Source organism: Pleurodeles waltl, chromosome 11, assembly GCF_031143425.1.
Source record: "Pleurodeles waltl isolate 20211129_DDA chromosome 11, aPleWal1.hap1.20221129, whole genome shotgun sequence".
NCBI lineage: Eukaryota > Metazoa > Chordata > Amphibia > Caudata > Salamandridae > Pleurodeles > Pleurodeles waltl.
In genome coordinates this window covers 947,783,312-947,801,540 of record NC_090450.1, presented here as the reverse complement: position 1 = coordinate 947,801,540, position 18,229 = coordinate 947,783,312, and the positions used below count along the sequence as shown (strand labels likewise).

The window sequence follows — 18,229 nt, the reverse complement described above, 5'->3', positions numbered from 1 at the left end:
GCTAGATGTGTAAAAGAGAATGTGAGAGGTGGATATGTACATTGTGGATGTTTAAGGAGGACTGAAAGTGAACAGAGGCACTCACCCAGTAACTTCTCACCACCTTATTTCTAGGAGCTGTTGAAGTGATCAACGCCCGGGAGACCGTTCCAAAGAACGTATCACCCAGCCTACTGAATAATTGTGTGAACAAGGGATATTTTCTCTACCCAGGTAATCATGACGCAAAGCTGGTGGTGTGTGATGGATTCATATATACCACATATTTTGTGACAGTAATTTTATATAGCGCCAAATAAATCACTCTTTTTGCAGCTCCTCAGGTAAACTAAAAAGACTAAAAAGCAGCCACTGTTTATACAAATGTCCATGGCCAGGGTTGAGGCCTATACGAACACAAGGGCATATTTACTAATCTTTCACACAACGCAGGACAGCAAGCAAAGTCAGTGCAAGAGTGCCTGCATTTTTGCAGGATTGTTTTGGTGCAGGAAGAGATAATTTCCTGCAAAAAAACACAATCCTTAGAGGCATTTTCCTCTGTCTATGGTGATGTGGAATATTTCTCCTTGTTACGCCTCACTGGGGAAGTGTTAGCATTTTGATGCATTCCCAAGTTTATTGACGCATTCCCAGGTTTATTGGCTTTAGTAAATCTGGGAACATGCCAAAATCCATGAGTGGATACATGGGAACGCCCATACTCCACCCATGGAATGCCTCTCAGCTTGAAATATAAAGTAACACAGCTCAAGCCTTGGCGTGATGCAAGTGCAACGCAAAGGCTTGGTAAGTCTGAGGAATAGTGTTTTATGGCTTGGCAGGCAAGAGGCATAACAAGGACTATTTCTTGCTGTTAGAAAGAGTTCCCTTTTTCCAAAATACGATAATTAGTCAAATCCAGTGATGCACATTGAGCAATGTGAGTGGATAGTAGATGTGACAAATGAGAAGGTTTGGCTTGCGTATTTCTAGGGTCAGCACATGAGGAACGGGACCTGCATGGATATCATTGGTGTTGGTAAGAGGAGCGCCAAGTCAGGAGATAGGTCTGGGGGAAACCTGTGTCCCAGCGACATAATCTAGCGTAATTTCACCTAACTCTTGTTACGTGAACTCCCCCCAATTATGCTGTTAAGGGAAGTCGCATAATTACAGGCCATTTCATGTAATTTTGCAAAATTTTGCTAAATATTTGTGCAATCATGCAAAAGCTATTTCTGCACACTCCTATGAGGAGGTCACAGGACACTACTTTAAGCTTACACACATGCACATACATTTCTCTTAATGGGCCCTGTTGTTTTTTTTATTTAACTTCTACAATAGATATGTATAGATTTACTTCCCTTAAATGCACATTTACTTAGATATGCAGTTAAGAATAGTAAATCTACTATTACCTTCATGATATTTTTGTTCTCCGAAGTATTCTTGCGATATTTTTGTAGCAAGGTGATTTCCTCGTGTTTTCAAGGGGTAGCACTGAAGGGAGGTGGAGAGCATTTTAATATCACTGTCAGCATGAGTAAAAGCAAGAGATGTATGGCATAACAGCAAAACCGCTTTAGGCTTCACTGTACCAGACTTACCCCGAGAGGCTGGCTCACATCTTTTCTTTATTTTGGAGATGGTCTGGGGTGCTAATAGTCGTATTGCCCTAATCCTGCAAGCAATAACCGCTATAAATCTCCCCCGTCCCCAAGATTGGGCCTATAATTTCAGGGATGGCAACTGAAAGGGTTGTATGATGGAACCACGCATGGCGGAATAACGCATGCCTTAATGACGTGGTCGGAACCACGACTGCGTTATGTCCACGCATGCCTTTACCACACATGCCTTTACAATGAATTTCAGCAAAGCGGCATACGTGGCTCTTTCATGCAACCACCTGCCCTGAAACCCAAAACTACCCCCACCCCTAATACCTAACCTACCCCGACCACCCACCAGCCCTGAGCTCTAAAAAAAACAAACTATCCCAGCCCCCCAAACCCTGCCCATAAAAACTAAAGAACCCTGACCCCCCACCCTGAATCTTAAAAACTAAACTACCCCAACACCCGCACCCGCCCTGAGCCCTAAAAACGTCCCCAGTAAGTAAAGTGCCCCAACCACCCTAAGCCCTATCCCAATTCCCTCACCCCTAAAAAATAAGTTACCCTGACCCCCACCCGTCCTGAATCCTAAAAAAATACCCCACCCCCTCCACCTTTGCCCCTTAAAACTAAACCACTCTGAGCCCTAAAAAAAACACTACCCGAACCCCCCACCCCTGCCCCTAAAAACTAAACTCCCCCGACACCCCACCTGCCCTGAGCCCTAAAACCTTCCCCCAATAAGTAAACTACCCCAACCCCCCAACCACCCTAAACCCTAAAAAAAACGAACCTGACCCCCCACCCTGCCCTTAAAAACTAAATTACCCCACCACCCCACTCTCCATGAGTCCTAAAACAAAACTACCGACCCCCCCACCCCTGCCACTAAAATCTTAAGTACCCCGACACCTCCCACCCACCCTAAGATCTAAAACCACCCCCACTGCTAAAAACTACCCACCAACCCTGGCCCAACCACACTTACCTCACCACGTCCTCTCCCGATCCTTCCTTCTCTTCTCTCCTCCCGCCGTTCCTTAAACCTTCCCCCACTCCTTTAAAAAACCCTAAATAACAAAAATAGCCAACCCCCATCCTAAGTCCTAAATAAATATACCCCAAACCCCCCACCCTTGCCCCTTAAAAAAAAATAGCCCACCTCTGACCCCCACCCACCCCAATCCCAATCCCTTAATCCACCCTCCACCCATGCCCCAGCCCCACTTACCTCACTGCTTCCTCCACGTCCTCTCCCGAACAACGCATGGCTTTTTCTGTGCCTTAACCACGCATATGCGTAGTTTAGCACATGTGTGGTTAAGGCACAGAAAAAGCCATGCGTTGATCCGGCAAGCGTGGTTACGCTTGCGTGGGAAACGTCTGTGTTGTTTTCAACGAATGGTTAATGAAGTTTCCCAAATGAAAGCCATTATTACCCACAGGTGTGGGCAATAACACTGGAGCAGAGGCTTTTTATGGACTTCACAACCAAAAGTTTTGAATTAAATACCAAAAGTGAGTTAAGCCAACTTAGAATCATGGTAGTACAGTTCAGTGATGATAGCAGGAGAAATTCAGTTTTCAAGTGATGATTCGGCATCCAGGTTTGAATATCCTGAAGGACATTTTGCATGTGTTCCGTGGCTTCTGGGAAGGAGATTTTCGGGTATCGCTAGGTGCTGTCCGTGTAGAAATGATATGAGATGGTGGAGCTGCTAAGGTCGAGGCTTACGGCTCCATGCAGGGGTTGAAATTGATGGGGGAGAGAATAGAACCAGTGTGGACTTTTTCAGATAGAGACCAAGGGCCTTATTCACAAAGGTAATTTACACTGTTGAGTAAGTTTACTATTCGGTATTCAAAAATGTAGGGTTAAAGTTACTACCAAAAAAAAACAGTAGTAAGTCCAGCACTACATGGCTAACAACTGGTACTGCTACACCCTCCTGTCGAAAAAAATTGGAGGTTGTAGTGCGAGTGATTGGCTTTACTAAGGTTAGCATTGTAGTAAGTACTGGGCTTACTTCAAAAGTGTAAGTTGCTACAGAAGTGTAAGTTACAACAATAGTGCAGTTCGTGAATACCAAAAAGAAGTAAACCTACTAAAAAATGTAATCTTACACAAAGTGAAGTTTGTGAATCAGGCCCATAGTAGTAAAGGAGTTTTTTTTATACATTGGCTCCAAATTCCCAGGAATGAAGAAGCCTGCTAAAGAATGCACCATTCAGTCCTATTCCCCGTTGAGGATTTTAACACGGATGGCATTGTTCATTGTGCCAAAGACAGCTGATAGGTCAGGAAGGATTATTTAGGCCTGGGATGCAGAGAGAATTGGCAAATATGTTTAAAGTTGCATCCTCAGTGCTGCAGAAGTGTTGGAGAAGTGTGGCACAATGGTTAGAGTGGCAGACCCTGATGCAGAGATCTGGCCCAGGACCAGGGTTCAATTGCTGTCTCAGTGGGTCTTGGGCTCAATTCCCTTGGACCAGATAAATCTTGCGTCTGTGCCTAATCTAATTAATGGGTATATAGCTTGCTTAATCTCCACAACATCCCTGACAGTGCTGGTTGCCTGGCTTCACCCTGGGGGTTTCCCAGGAGTGGGTGCCTCACAGGGAAAATCCAGGAGGGGTTCCACAGCGGTATGCGTGCAGCGCCTTGAGACCTTAACGGGTGAGTAGTGCGCTATACAAGTGTGAAGTTTACATTTACGTTTCACCAAAGCCTGACTGCATCTCATTGACGAGGGCACTGTGTTCAGGTAGATGTTTGAGTTAGAACTGAACACAACTCTCTAAGACTCTGAAAGGCATTAAAGTTTAGGAACTGGTTGGAAGTTGTTCCGATCTGCTGGGTCTGACCCTTGTTTTTTGATCAGCGGTGAGTTTGCTCCTATTTTAAGCAGTCAGTGACTTTTCCTTGTGATAGAGGGGTATTAATCAGTTTGAACAAGAAAGGAGTAACAGAGGCACTGATTTCCTTCAGGAGAATTATAGGGGTGGGTTCAGTGAAGTGAGAGAAGTGTTTGATTTTGGCAGGTAATTTTGCCAGTGTTTTGGAGTGAGGTCTTTGAAGCTAGTCCAGCTGGTTTTAGCTTTAATGGGGTGCAGTTGTATCCCTATGATCTCGTGGTTTATGTGATGAAGGGCTCAAACTTCATCACCTTCGCTAAAAAAAGACTTCAAGAACTCCTCACATATATCTTTAATAATGTGGCACTACCTTCCTGCTGCAGGAAGAGTGATGGCTTTCTTTCATGATTTCAAATATTTGTTTCAGCCTTTTTTTTTTGCTTGTGCTGTCTTTCTGTTTATGTGGGATGATTTTGCCTTGGATAAGTTTTTATATTTATTCCTTCCCGCTGAGGTTTGAGCCAGGTTCTCAAAGGCTGCATTTTACCGTCAAATGCTTTCAAAGACTCTAAATGTTTTCCTACCATCATTCAGTTCTTTCCAACCCAGTGCGCTAATCATCTGACTATCGGACTTTGAAGTAATTTTGGGGGTAAACATGCAATCCCTACGATGCTTTCATAAGACTGTTTTCTTTTTGTACCTGAGGAATGTGCTATAGCGTCTTCTTATGTGACAAGCAAGGGAATATCCAAGTTCCTCAAATCCCTCACTCATTTCTAAGATTGTCTGGGCTGCCCAGTTGTGATAATTTTTGAGGTGGGAAGTTGTCTGAGCTGCCAACCTGAAATTGAAATATCAGTATTGATCCTAACTTGCTTTTGCAATGAACAGGTCTAGAGTGGAGTATTTTGTGTCAGTGTGAGTTGAACAAGGTTTATTGAGACTATTATCACATAAAAATTGAGATAGGAGAGATGAGGAGGGTTTATTTTTACCATATCACTGCAGATTAGAATCTCCAAGGAAGAAGTTGCTGCTTACGTTGATGAAGTATTCAGCAACGAGCTCAGTCAGTTGTTTGATGATGGCGCTATTGTCTCCAGGGGGCTGGTAACTGATATGGAGCTTCATGAGATCAGGGTGAATTGCTTTTTATTGTACTTAGGAGGTAATGAAAGCTAGAAAACTGGTCAAAAGACTCTACCATCAAACACTGGTTTATGAATGAATGCATTCCCTGCTCATACCACTTATTTCCTTTGGTCTATTCAAGCGGATGATGGAATATTCCATGGAACAAAATGTCCAGAACAGGTTGAGATCATACATTCAGCCATGCCTTGATCAGGAGCATAGCCCATTGCTAAAAGATTAGTTTCTTTTCTATGCAGTCCTTATCCCTTCTTTTCGTATGTTTTTTATTTTCATTCTTGTTTCATGCTGCGTTCATCCCACTCCTTGGCTCGGTCTACAGCGTTGTAGTCTGATCTTAACTTTGCATTTTGTGTGTGAGCTCACTATTCCGGAATGTTTTGAACTCTTTTGCAATGTTTTTAATTACTTTCTGGAAGGCTACTAGTATCTACTGCACTGCGCTGTGGTTGAGTTCGAGAACAGCCATAAAGCAGTTGCTTGTGAAGTGTTTTTTGAATTAGATGCTTATTACAGGTTTTACGGGCATTTAAAATTCAGGAGCCTGTTTCTGTGGAGTGATCTGTTGAAAGAGACACTTAAGCCACTCTGGTCTTTGCTTCAGTTGATGGGCTCGCTGTAAAGTGTGATTGTGGGACACAGTGCAATAAAAACACAACTTAGACATCACTCGCGTTTTATCACAGCCGACCTCACACTCTTGAGGGGGGTCACGTTTCTACAAATCACAGTAACCAGTCCACAAGCACTGTGAGCGCCTAGAAATGAGCGCCATGCCATAAAATAGCTTCTAAGGCCGTGGTTGAGAAAAAAAGAGCCCTTGGGTGCTGCCTCTGTTGTGTTAGTTGAAATGCAGACTCCAGCCTCGTTTGCTTTATATGAAAATGTATCTATTCATTTATTCGGTCTTTCATTCCATTGAGTTAGTGAGGTGGAAATGGGTTTTTCAGGGGGGTGCCTACCTTGTTCCTAGTGTGCAGGGTTTAGGAGCAAGAGCCTTCTTTTTAGGACAGGTCATGTCATGTGCACAGGTCAGTGGCTCAGTTCTAGACTTTCTTATACAGATCCTTGGCTTCAGATCTGCTGGTCGGTAGATGCAGCGAACAGGATAGCTCCTAGAATGCACTGATTTGTGAAGGTAAACAATAGGGCAGGACACGTGCTCTCCTGCCAGTACTGGGTCTGGCAACCCGATGGCTCAGAAGGTCTGACCTGTTGCTGCACTTCAGGGAGGAGTCATGTAGAAAGATGGACTGAGAAATGTGTTTTTCAGGCTAGGTCCACTGAGCCATATTTAACAGCAGTTTTGGTGCACAGTCTCGTTTAGGGCTAAAGTGCTTTGTTTCTAGTATTTCTGCACCTCATCGGGTGTGTAAAGTGCTATATCAATGCAACTACAGCACAGTCCAATGGATAATATTGTTATAGCGAGAAGCTACCAAAGATACACTCCCATCATTTTGATTATGAAGAATTGGTGCTGGAAATACGTGTTCAGATTTGATTTTTAAATGACTGGGCCCTTTCCAAGAGAGCAAGTTGAATAACACATTTGCTGGCCTCTTCCTGGAGTCCTCCCTTCTGGCTGCACGCGTGCGCAGGTGTGACTGTTCATCAGGGCTGGGACATTGGTCCTGGTCTACAATAGAGGATCAGATCTAACAAGCCCCATGTTGTGGTTGGATGGCAGTGTCTCCATGCAAGGATCAGAAGCCCTTCAGGTATGAAACCGGGCTGTAACATTAGGGTGGGACATGAAATAAAGCGCTTCCTTCCTCCCTGAGGGGCTCCAGACTTTTGTGAGAAAGCCCAGCCCTCCTACTACAACACACACTCCTTCGGTGTGGTTTTTACCTTGATCGTAATACTTTGATAACGTTTCTTCTTGAATTTATCATTGTGCAATAAGTATTTCCTTGTATTAACACCTGTTACGAAATCCAGTGGAAGACATGTTGGACAGACGGACCCCAAATTTATAATTTCCTTCCTCCACCAATGATGGAGCTCCTGCTGTGATTTACCTTACTTGCATTTAAAAGTTTTTTTCTGGTTCACTATCCTTGGTTATATGAACCTGTAGACTATTTAACTATGACGGAGCAGGCCAACTCCCAGTGACCAGGAAGATAAAACCAACCTTGCAATGTGCTCCTGGAATATCAATGGGTTGCTGGATAAACTGGAGGAATAGAGCCTACTGAACTAGCTAACATCATTCCAAATAATGATGCTGCAGGAGACCTGGACGGAATCTTCACCTGCAATCCTGGGATTCGTGAGTTATCACGTCCCGCATCAAGGAGGGCCAGCTTTGGGTGCCCGAGCGGTGGACTCATTATGGCCCGTATTTATACTTTTTTTTAGCGCCGCATTTGCATAGTTTTTTGACGCAAAAACGGCGGAAACTTGCAAAATACCATTGTATTATGTAGGTTTGCGCAGTTTTGCGTCAAAAAGCGGCGCAAATGTGGCGCTAAAAAAAGTATAAATACGGGCCTATATGTCTCAGTTAAGCAATGAAGGGGCACCATTACATGCCCTCAGCCACGTGCAAAAATCTGATGACAGTTTTTCATTCTACGACACAAGGGTCCTCCATCCTCCATTTAGCTCTAATGAACATCTAATTCCCCCCCGGAGAAAGCTTGCAGACTGGAGGCTGTACGGCAGCTGAAAGAGAAGATTGAATAGCAACTAAATAAAACTCCTTGCTCTGAGCTGATTCTAAGCGGTGACTTCAACATGAATCTATCAGGAACGGAGCTTTCTGAAGAAGCTATTACGGCACGGAACACCTTTTGGCAGATCCCAGTCAAATTTCATCTGGATCTTACAAAGGGGTTAGGTTAGGGAAACTGCTAATAAAAGACCTCGGAGCAATGGGTCTTCGATCCACTAATGGCCATTACTGCACAGATCAACCTCCTTCATTCACGTTTTTTAATCAAAAAACGAGAAAGCTGATAGACTTTACAATTCTATCATCATCCCTGTTCCCTGTTCTGACGAATTTCGAAATTCCAGGTAGCAGGCAGAGGCGTCCAATTGATCATCATGATCCTACAGGTGTGCTTCAGTGTGTAACGTATACAAATTACAGAAGGTGAATCAAATGGACATCAGAGACCACAGCAGACCTGGCAGAAAAAGCCAAGCGAATGTGGTCCCTTAAACTGGACCTCACAGACCCCGAGCCAACAGCACAAGCAGCCTGGGATGGGTTTGTAGGGGAATTTCTGGCATCCTGTCAACAAGACTTTACAGTCCTCAAGGACCTCCATCCGGATGGTGAACAGAGACACTCAAACACAATCTAAACATCGCCCTTCACCTTCTTCAGAAAGAGCCTAGAGATGAGGATTTGAGAGCGCTGGTGTCCACTTCCAGATCTGCCTACAGAGGCCACTTGTGGGTGCACCAAACAGATAAGGCAGCCGGAAAGCTCCTGCACACATTAAAGTCAAATAGGCACGCACAGTTCTGGAGACACATAAACAGCCTAAGTTCTGCAACACACACCCGCTCCATAATTAACGTCTCTGAGCCTACCTGGTATCAATATCTCTCCTGCCACTTTGGTCCCTCGACTTAGGGGCCCGTAGGTGAGGGTCCCCAGCCCTAGGAAAAAACACAAGTTCAAGCACAAAGTGCCACCTGCTTTTCTTCACAATCAATCAGCTGCCTTCAGATTCTCACAGAAACAACGAGAAAGAGAATCATTAAGTGTCAGAGTGAGGGGGCACCGGGACCCAATGATATTTCTGCCGCCTTGTACAAAGAGGACACTATAATTGCATACTCACCACAAACATCATTCTGCAACCATGGAGAGGCTCAATCATCTCCCTAATCTTCAAAGGAGGCTTGACCAATGACGCAGCAAACTACCAACTGATTGCACTTTTAGATGTGAAGTCCAAAATCCTTTTGGGGGAACTTGAACCTGGGTTCCTGACAATAACTTGATCCCGTTTAACCAAACCGGCTTCTCTAAAGGGGTAGGTACAAATGCTAATCTTATGGCTGTATCACTACCACCAAGCGCACCAAGAAGTCCCTCTTCCTCTCCTTCATAGACTATAAAGCAGCGTTTCATCGAGTAGACAGAAGGAAATTATGGTCTAAGTTTTCAAAATGGGGCATTCCACACCACCTGTTAAAAGCGATAGCCCTTCTCCACACTAATACTTGGGTGAGGGTCAAGTTAGGTGATGGGACGCACCTCTCCAGAAACATTCCTACCTCTCAGGGTCTGTGGCAGCGATGTGTGCTCGCGCCTCTTCTTTTTAATCTCTTTTTGACAGATCTACCGGTGAAACTGGACAAGGCAAACTCGCATTCACCAAGATTGGGGTAAACTGCTATGGCATGCTTGATATAGTCCGACTATCTTATTCTCCTCAGCCATACCAGAATAGGACTCCAGAGGCTACTCAACACAGCAGCTGAATTTTCAGAAGAAAATGCTCTTCCCATTATCTTGGGGAAATCAAAAATCATGTCCTTCAGGGCGACCGCGTGGCCGCCGCACCAGTGGTACCTGGGCAACAGCAAAATTGAATCAGTGCGTGAATATGAATACCTAGGCATTCTCCTCGACTGCAACAGCTCTAAGCCCCACCTGGAAAGCCTCAGCTGGAAATCCATCTCTCTTACATTTGCATTTAAGCACGTTAAAAACCCCTCAGCTTCTTCAACTTACCTCCCGCTACTAAAGATCGTTCAAGCCAAACTAATTCCAACAATTACATACAGCAGCGAAGCTTTGAGGAGGAGAGGAGCACTTGGACAAAACGATTGTTAAGCTTTTCAAGGGGCTGTTCGGTTTACCAAACCGTGAACCAGTGGCCCAAGGCCGTCTTGAATATGCCTTGGTCAGTCTCTACCAAGAAAAAGGGCATTTATTAACTTAAACGATAAACTTAAGACTGCAAGACAAGGCTGTCTAAGCTCCCTTATCTGGGTTGCAATCACTGCGCAATCCAACTCCCCTTTATTTTGAGTCCTCTCTGGCGGCCTTGGGCCTGGTAGACCAACTACCCCAATTCAGCTTGTACCAGCTCATCGAGTGTGTGATGAAAGAAAGAGTCAAGTCTCTCTCACAGCTAATGGACAAATAAGTTTTATCGAAACTAAGCCATGCCTGGCTCGTCTTGTCATCATGCGATAGCCTTGTCCCACAGTCTTACCTGGGAGTAGCAGTCAATCCACGGATGAAAGCAGCTTTCATGAAATACCGAATGGGCTGTCTTCCAACTTATGTCCATCTCCCAAGGTGGACGCAAGGTAACATGACGGTGCACCTGTTGGCTTTGCGGTCTGGCTCTAGAAATCTGCTCCACCAGATATGCCTCTGCAAAAGTACTATGATGGACCGCAAAAGGCTCCTATGACCAGTATGACTTCAAAAGGGACTGCATAGGTGCAGGCCAACGATTTTAGCTGGATTCAAAGAGAACGATGTGCAGTTTAGCTGCAGGCTGGTGACATTTTTGGACAAATTAGGGAGCCAGCTCCCAGAGATTGAGAGCTTAGGGAACACGCGCACAATTAGTTAGCAAGCAATTCTGTAATACTCCACAATCAAGTTGCATATTTTGACTTAAAATCATCCTTTTAGTATTTTATGATCTTTTATTTGTGTATTGATTGTGTAATGGTTTTAATTAACTGAACACTGGTAAATAAATAGTACTGTCTAAATAGTGCTGTAGATTATTCTCAACACAGGTGAGTTTCCAGACCATGCATATTTAGAACTTTTCTTGTCCTGTCACTGAGATCAGCACATGCACCAGTGAGAGTAGATGTGCGTGACCTGTAGGCGGACGATACTGACCGACAGCAGGACGGGGACCTCACTGCATTGTGGGCACCTGTCACTCAAAGTTGGTGGCTAAAACTCACTGCTTTGGTTTTCAGTGGCGTTATGGAACCTCCCACCTCCTGTAAGTTGTTCACGACTTACCACTGGCTTCCACAGGCTGATCTGTCTTGGAAGTCCCATACTGTTATAGTCGCCCCTAAATCATTTGCCTCCAAGGCATGTCATACTTTGCACGAGTTTGCAGCTGGAATGCTGAGCTTGCTACACTTTTCTCACACGGGAGTCCATTCTCCATGAACAGTCTTTTCCCTCTCCATCCATCAAGAACATCTCAACTTCCTTTATGTCAGATGGGCGTAGCGCACCATGTCCTGGTCTCTTTTGCATCCTTTTACTTTTTTTAATATATGTTCAGGATTATCAATAACTAAAGATAGAGTCATGGATTTGCTTTCACAGTCCTCCATTGGATTCCATTGCTGTAGCAGAGCTCTCAAGAAAACCAGTTCTTTGCATTAGCAGTTTATGCAGTCCAGTTTTTAGGTCGAGGGCGCAAACGCTCTGAGGTGTTGTAATATATCTGTGGACTTTTAAGCATGCCCACCGCACGCCCATCACTGCCTCTCGTTTATGGGCTTGCCTTTCAAAAATCCTTGTTATCATTGGTAAATGCTTTATGTTTGAAACATACATGGGCGGTTTTGTTACTGCCTTGCAGACTGCCCCTGTTACATGGATAATTGCACATTTGCTGGTACATTTGACTGCGAGAGAACTTCTTTTTCTGTCTCTCTCCTTTGTGATCACGCTCATGGCGGTCGTGGCACTTTGAATTGGCTTGCTTATGTCATTTTCATTTTCTATTTTTGTGGCAAGAAAAGTCCAGTTAGGAATTTACAACGCTAATAGCTCTAACTCGAGCAAACACGAGACCTATTGCATTGCAAATGCTTGTTCTGTGCTTCTGCTGCTGAATGAAACAAAGGGTCTTCGAAGTTGTGCCTCACCCAGAGTCCCCAAACCTGTCATATGGGCAAGCACCTTATCGCCTGTTCTAGAGCTGGGGAGGGTTGGTCTTCAGAGAGGCACAAACAGTTAGAGGATCTTGACTGTGACAGACCTGGAGAAGAATGGAGTGCACCAGGACTCTTCTAACCAAAATGGGACAGATGGCAGCACTCGAGAGAGGAACAGACTAGAGCAGAGGCTTATGGGTATTACTGATCCCTGGTCCTCTGGATGAAGGACAACTGTCTCAAACTCAACACAGACAAGATGGAAGTCATCATCTTTGGGAACAATACCTCGCCATGGAACCACACATGGTGGCCTACTGAAGTCAGCCCAACCCCTGCCATGACAGACCATGCCTGCAACTTCAGCATCATCTTGGGCAGCAAGCTATCTACCCTGTGCATGCTCTGCTCGATCTTCAGGTGGCTCCCAGTCAACCAGATCGACCGTCACAAAGGCCCTCGTCACTAGCAGGCTGGACTATGAGAATACACTCTACGTAGAAATCAATGCATGCCTCCTGAAGAGACTACAGATGATACAAAACTCAGTGGCAAGGCTCATCCTTGACCTCTCCAGACAGACCCACATCACACCCCACCTCAAGAACCCACAGTGGCTCCCGATCCAGAAGAGATGCCAGTTCAGGATGTTGACCCATTCATACAAAGCCCAGCCCAACGACGGGCCAGCATACATCAACAAACACATGACCTTCCACCAACCGACGAGCCACCTACAAACCTTAAGTTGACATAATTAGACAAGTACAAATGCCATGCATAGGGGCATTCAGTTTCTCTATGTGGAGGACTTGTGTGTAATTATTTATTCATCCTCTTATGCAACTCTTATGCATTAAATTTGCATACTGATAAATACGGACGGGATGCAGGAGTTCTTCTGCAAAGGTGTATGGATTGTGTATGTTAATGGAATGTAGCATTAGGCCTCCAATCGTGCACATGAAGGGTCTGTGATATGTGGGCATACATCATGCATTACTGGTGGAGGGATTGTGGTGTGAGGGTAGGGACCATGCACGTGATAAGTTGCATGAGTTGCTGGTTAAATGATTTTCATTCAATAGTCCCTGGGGGTCCGCAAAACCTCTTCAGGGGGTCCGCGAAACCTCCTCAGAGGGTCTGCGACTGCTTAGAAAATGTAATAATTTTAGCAGATTAGGTCCCCAGCTTTCCGTAATGATTGAGTTGGGGGGTCCCCGGATTCCTATAATGATTCAGTGGGGGTCCCTGGGTTCCAGGATTGATAAAGTGGAGGTCCACAGAAGTCAAAAGGTTGGTAACCACTGAACTAGAGCATTCTTGAATAATTTTGACTTCTTCTGTCTCTCCAGGCCCTCATTGGATTGGGGTACCGGGTGAGTTACGCGGGTACGAAGTCGCCCACAAGCGGCATGGCAAGTTACCGTGGAGGACGCTGTTTGAGCCGACCATCAGACTAGCCACCGAGGGGTTCCCGGTGCCAGCGGTCCTCAATTCATTCCTCAACCATTCCATGCTGAAGCCTTTCTTTTTGAACACATCCATATGGTAAGGGACCGGCGCTTTAATATACTGTGTCTGGGGAGTCCATGAGGTGGAAGGGGGTCAAGAGCACTTGCCTGGGACCTGGGGGACACTAAATGAACTAGACAGAGCGCTCCGAAAGGAGGCAAGAGCTGTGAGATCTGCAGAAAATTAGGAAGTCTGCTTTCATTTAAAACACATGAGGTACATGGGTAAGGGGGCACTGACTGCTGGGCTCGGGCTGGGGAAAATGAAAAATGAAATGCTAATAAATTAATTTTATTACCATTTTGTTTTTCACCTTTTGTGGCAGTGGCGGGGTGGGTGATGTTCCTGCGTCCTAATGGAGGGGCCGCCGCTGGTTTCTTTGCGAGCTTTGCCATGCATTGTAAGAATTTGAACTGATGCTGCCTGCATTAGTAATATACTTACAACCATCTATATAGTACTCTCAATAAGTGTGCACTACTATCCAAATAGCTCCTTTTTAGCAACCTTAGGATAATGTGTTAACAATAGGTTTATCCTTGTTTTTGGCAATGCCCTGAAACGTGTAATACAGTTGATAACTTCGTTGTAATGCTGGGTCTGCAGCCATGAGGCACGGTGGTTAATCCTGGCTTTCCAGCTTGTCCAAAGTCCTTGGTCCTGGGTAACCCCTATCATCCACAGGTCTGCAATTTCCCTCTCCAACTGCAAAAGCAAATACATTCACTAATATTAGATAATTGTTATTATGCATGAATGTAAACTTTCGTATAGAGTTTCATGGCTGTAATAAAAACAAATGTAAGGGAACATAGTTGCTCATCAAGTAGCTATTGAAGCCAATAAAAGGCTGTTGAGACAACAAAATACATTTTACTCCAGTGTAAAGGATCGCAGGGACAGGAACTGTTTGGGACAGACAAGTTCCCCTGAGCACAGCCTTAAGCAGCTCCCACTCGGTGGCCCCGTGTGCCCTGGTACCAAAATTGGCATCCCTATACTGTCAAGCCCCAAGAAAGCGCCTCCTTCCCAATGAGATCAGTGAGAATGTTGACTGGCATCCTCCATGCCATCTCCCTCCGTCTCGTGAGGAGTGATCGGATAAGAAGCACGCCAGGTGTGTCACCTCGATGTCCTCAGCCCGCGGAACCCCTCCCGCCAGGATCCTATCCAGCCCACTGAATGTATTGTGAGTTAGGGAGTGACAGGTGAATGCCTTTTGTGTGGGATGTCGTGTATGGCAGATGTCCCCAGGCCCATATTTTGCATTACTCCTGTGAGTGCAGCTGTAATGAGGGGTTTTGTACCCACCCTGGGCAGTGTTCCATCGAGGTTCCTCTCCAGCATGCATATCTGGGTGCTGGAGAGGAACCTCAATAGAACACTGTTCTAGCCAGTTAAGAGGTCCTGCTTTGCCAAAAAGAAGTAAGGGTCATCGGTTTTTGGGGCATATGTGTTCAGTACTGTCAACTGCCTCCCGTCAAGTGTCCCTTGTAACAACATGTACCTTCCCTCCACATCTGCCTCTACAAGTGCTAAAGAAAATGGCAACCCAGATCAGTGTCCCCCTGGCATAGGTGGAGCAGGATGAGTGGAAGACATTCCCCTGCCACTTCTCTGCTAGTCATGTGTCCCCAACATTGTCCAAGTGTTTCCTGCAGGCGCACTACACTTCTTATGTTGCTTAAGGAAGGTGAGCACTCTGTTTCTCTTCGTGTAGGTGCCTAACCGCCTGACGTTCCAGGTCAGAAATCTGTAGTCACCGCCATTATTCATAGAGAGATCCTGCAGGAACCCCTCAACCACCCACCGCTCCATGCTCCTGCTCAACCACTGTTCAAACAAAAACAAAATTAAACTGTTAGAACCAAACAACCCCCATCACACACGGACAAACATATTGCAACCAATCGACTATCGATGTGCACCCATTGCATGTGACAGAACCATCTCAGCATCCCTCCCCGTCCAAAAGGGACCGGCAAACTTGATCAATCACCCGTCCACCATGCAAGCCACTCATCCCTGCATATGCTGTCAAAACCCCCTCGGAAAAACAAAACATTGCCCAGTATCTCAAAGACGCCTATCAGGCAGTCTCTAGCAGTGCATTAAGTGAGGGCCCCCATCCCCTGCAATTCAGTTGCTCCATTTTTACTCTTGTCAACAGCCACTCACTGGCTGCAAGCTGAACCAACCTCAAGCTACCTTCTGCCTCTGTGGCCATTCAATTCACAGACCCGAAATCATCTTTTGTGGGGGTGAAGTAATCATCAACAGCCATCCCCATTCTCCAAATCTGGGACAACCATAGTATCTAGGACAAAGTCCAATTCAGCCCATGACTCCTCAGTCTCTGCTCCTGTCTCGGGCGGTGGCCCCAGTGATCATCTACATCTCCTGTGCCTCCTAAGTGTGTAACTGCATGGTACCGTCCTCAAGAATCATCACCCTCTGCGAGCCCCGAGGGCGGGTATTCGAGTCATCGTGCATGGAGTGTTTGCATTGGGGGGCCCCACCAGGCTGGGATGCCTGGTTTTGCTGTGAGTCTCCCACCGGGGGGGTAAGGGGGGAGCTCTACTGTCTTGTCCCAGAGTTCAAGCCATGTCCATAATTCTTCTGGATGCTCAAAAAAAGTGTTCCTTGCCCTGCGAGATGACCTTCAGTCTTGCAGAGTACAGGACTATATATTTAAGTTGTAACACCCTCAGTTTTTGCTTTACGCTTAGGAAGGATTTTCGTTGCTGCTCCACCTTTTTTGTGTGGTACAGGTAAATGGCAATCCTGAAGTTGTCAAGGAGGGACACAGCCTCTTCATGTGCAGCTCTAAGGATACAATCCCTGTCATGATAGCTTAGGACTTTTGCAATGATTGCTGTGGGTGGGGCCCCAGTGGGAGAGAGGGTACCAGAGTCCTGTGTGCATGTTCCACCACAACGTAGTCCAGCAGTCCCTTGGGTTTTAGCTTCCTCCGCACCCAGTTTTCTAGGACATTTTCAGCTAAGCCCCCCCAGCACCCAAATTACGTACTGCAGTGGGAGCAACCCTCCGCATCCTCAACTCGGCACTCAGGCTCTCCCATGATCATAGACATTTGGGTCATCTGACACTTAGGGGCTGCAACTTCCCCCTGCTTCTCTTCAGTGTTGCCCTTAGCGGTTGTGACATTATCCGCTATCCTCCTCAAAAACACAACGGTAATTGACATCAATGGAGACTGTCTCTATTTTATTTTTGAGCGTGGTCCAGGAGCCAGGTATAGCCACCAACAGCTCAGCACTGGTGGGTTCCTGATTCCCTTCCTGGGAGCCCTCCGTATTGTCTGCCCCTCCCTGCTGCGTGAGTCTCTGGGTCTGCTCTTGCAGCGTGATATATTGAGTGATAGTGTTTGGTGCATGTGAGTGCGCTGATCTGTCCTTGCCAATGATCAGTGCATGAAAACGACCACCGAAACCCTACAGTTTAAGTCACCAGGAGTAGCTCCTGCCTGTGCTTCTTGTACCCCCAGGTCACATGACCTCGTCTCCGGGCTACTTAAGCTCCCACCAACGGAGGCATGCAGGGGTCACCAACTCAGGTGTGTCTATCTGGCCTCCAGGGTTGCTTTCCCCAGCAAGCGGGTCCAGGTGCTCCACACCCACCATATTGCTGCTATATGGACCCACCAGGACGTCTCACCTGTAGCCTGATGTGTCCGTACAGATCAGGAGCAGCAGTCCAGCTCAATAAACATGCGTCCTCTGGCCAGCCCCGGTCATAGATGGAATAAAGGTCACCCAAGGCACCCACAAGCAACAGGTGGGCTGTACTGCCTCCTCCGAGTGAGGGCAGGCGCTGACTGTACCCCGTTGTCTTCTGCCGCTAACAAAAGGTCTTCACTTGGGCAGCAACACCTTGGGCGTGTTTCCCCCAGGTTCGGCCGGACCACCTCCGATGACCCGGCGGTTGCCCAGTGAGTGATTCCACATGATGCACTAGGGCCCTCCAACACCATCCCAACACTGTTGCACCTGGCTTCAGGGTTACCTGCTCTTCTCTGGGGCCCCTCCTACCACCTCAGGGGGGATCCCTAAGTCCAGCACTCAGGGAGTGGGAAAGGCAGGGCCTGGCCTCGTTACAACTTGCAGTCTGCGGCTCCAACTGACTGCGCCACCGAGCCACCAGGAGGCCCACTGGGTCAGTCTGCCGCAGGCCTCAATCTCAGGCCAGGTAATAGTGCTCATGGCCCACCGCTCTGGGAGCAGTGCCTCCAACAA

At 46.4% G+C, this 18,229-nt stretch overlaps 1 protein-coding gene across 1 annotated transcript in view; it reads left to right on the top strand.

The window, feature by feature from the left end:
* Positions 1-18,229, top strand: part of GGT5 (gamma-glutamyltransferase 5) — a 271,294-nt gene that overhangs the window by 167,235 nt on the left and 85,830 nt on the right. The window contains exons 3-4 of the mRNA XM_069215133.1: positions 115-213; positions 13,814-14,009. Of these exons, the coding sequence (XP_069071234.1) occupies positions 115-213; positions 13,814-14,009 (295 nt within the window). The remainder of the gene's footprint in view (positions 1-114; positions 214-13,813; positions 14,010-18,229) is intronic.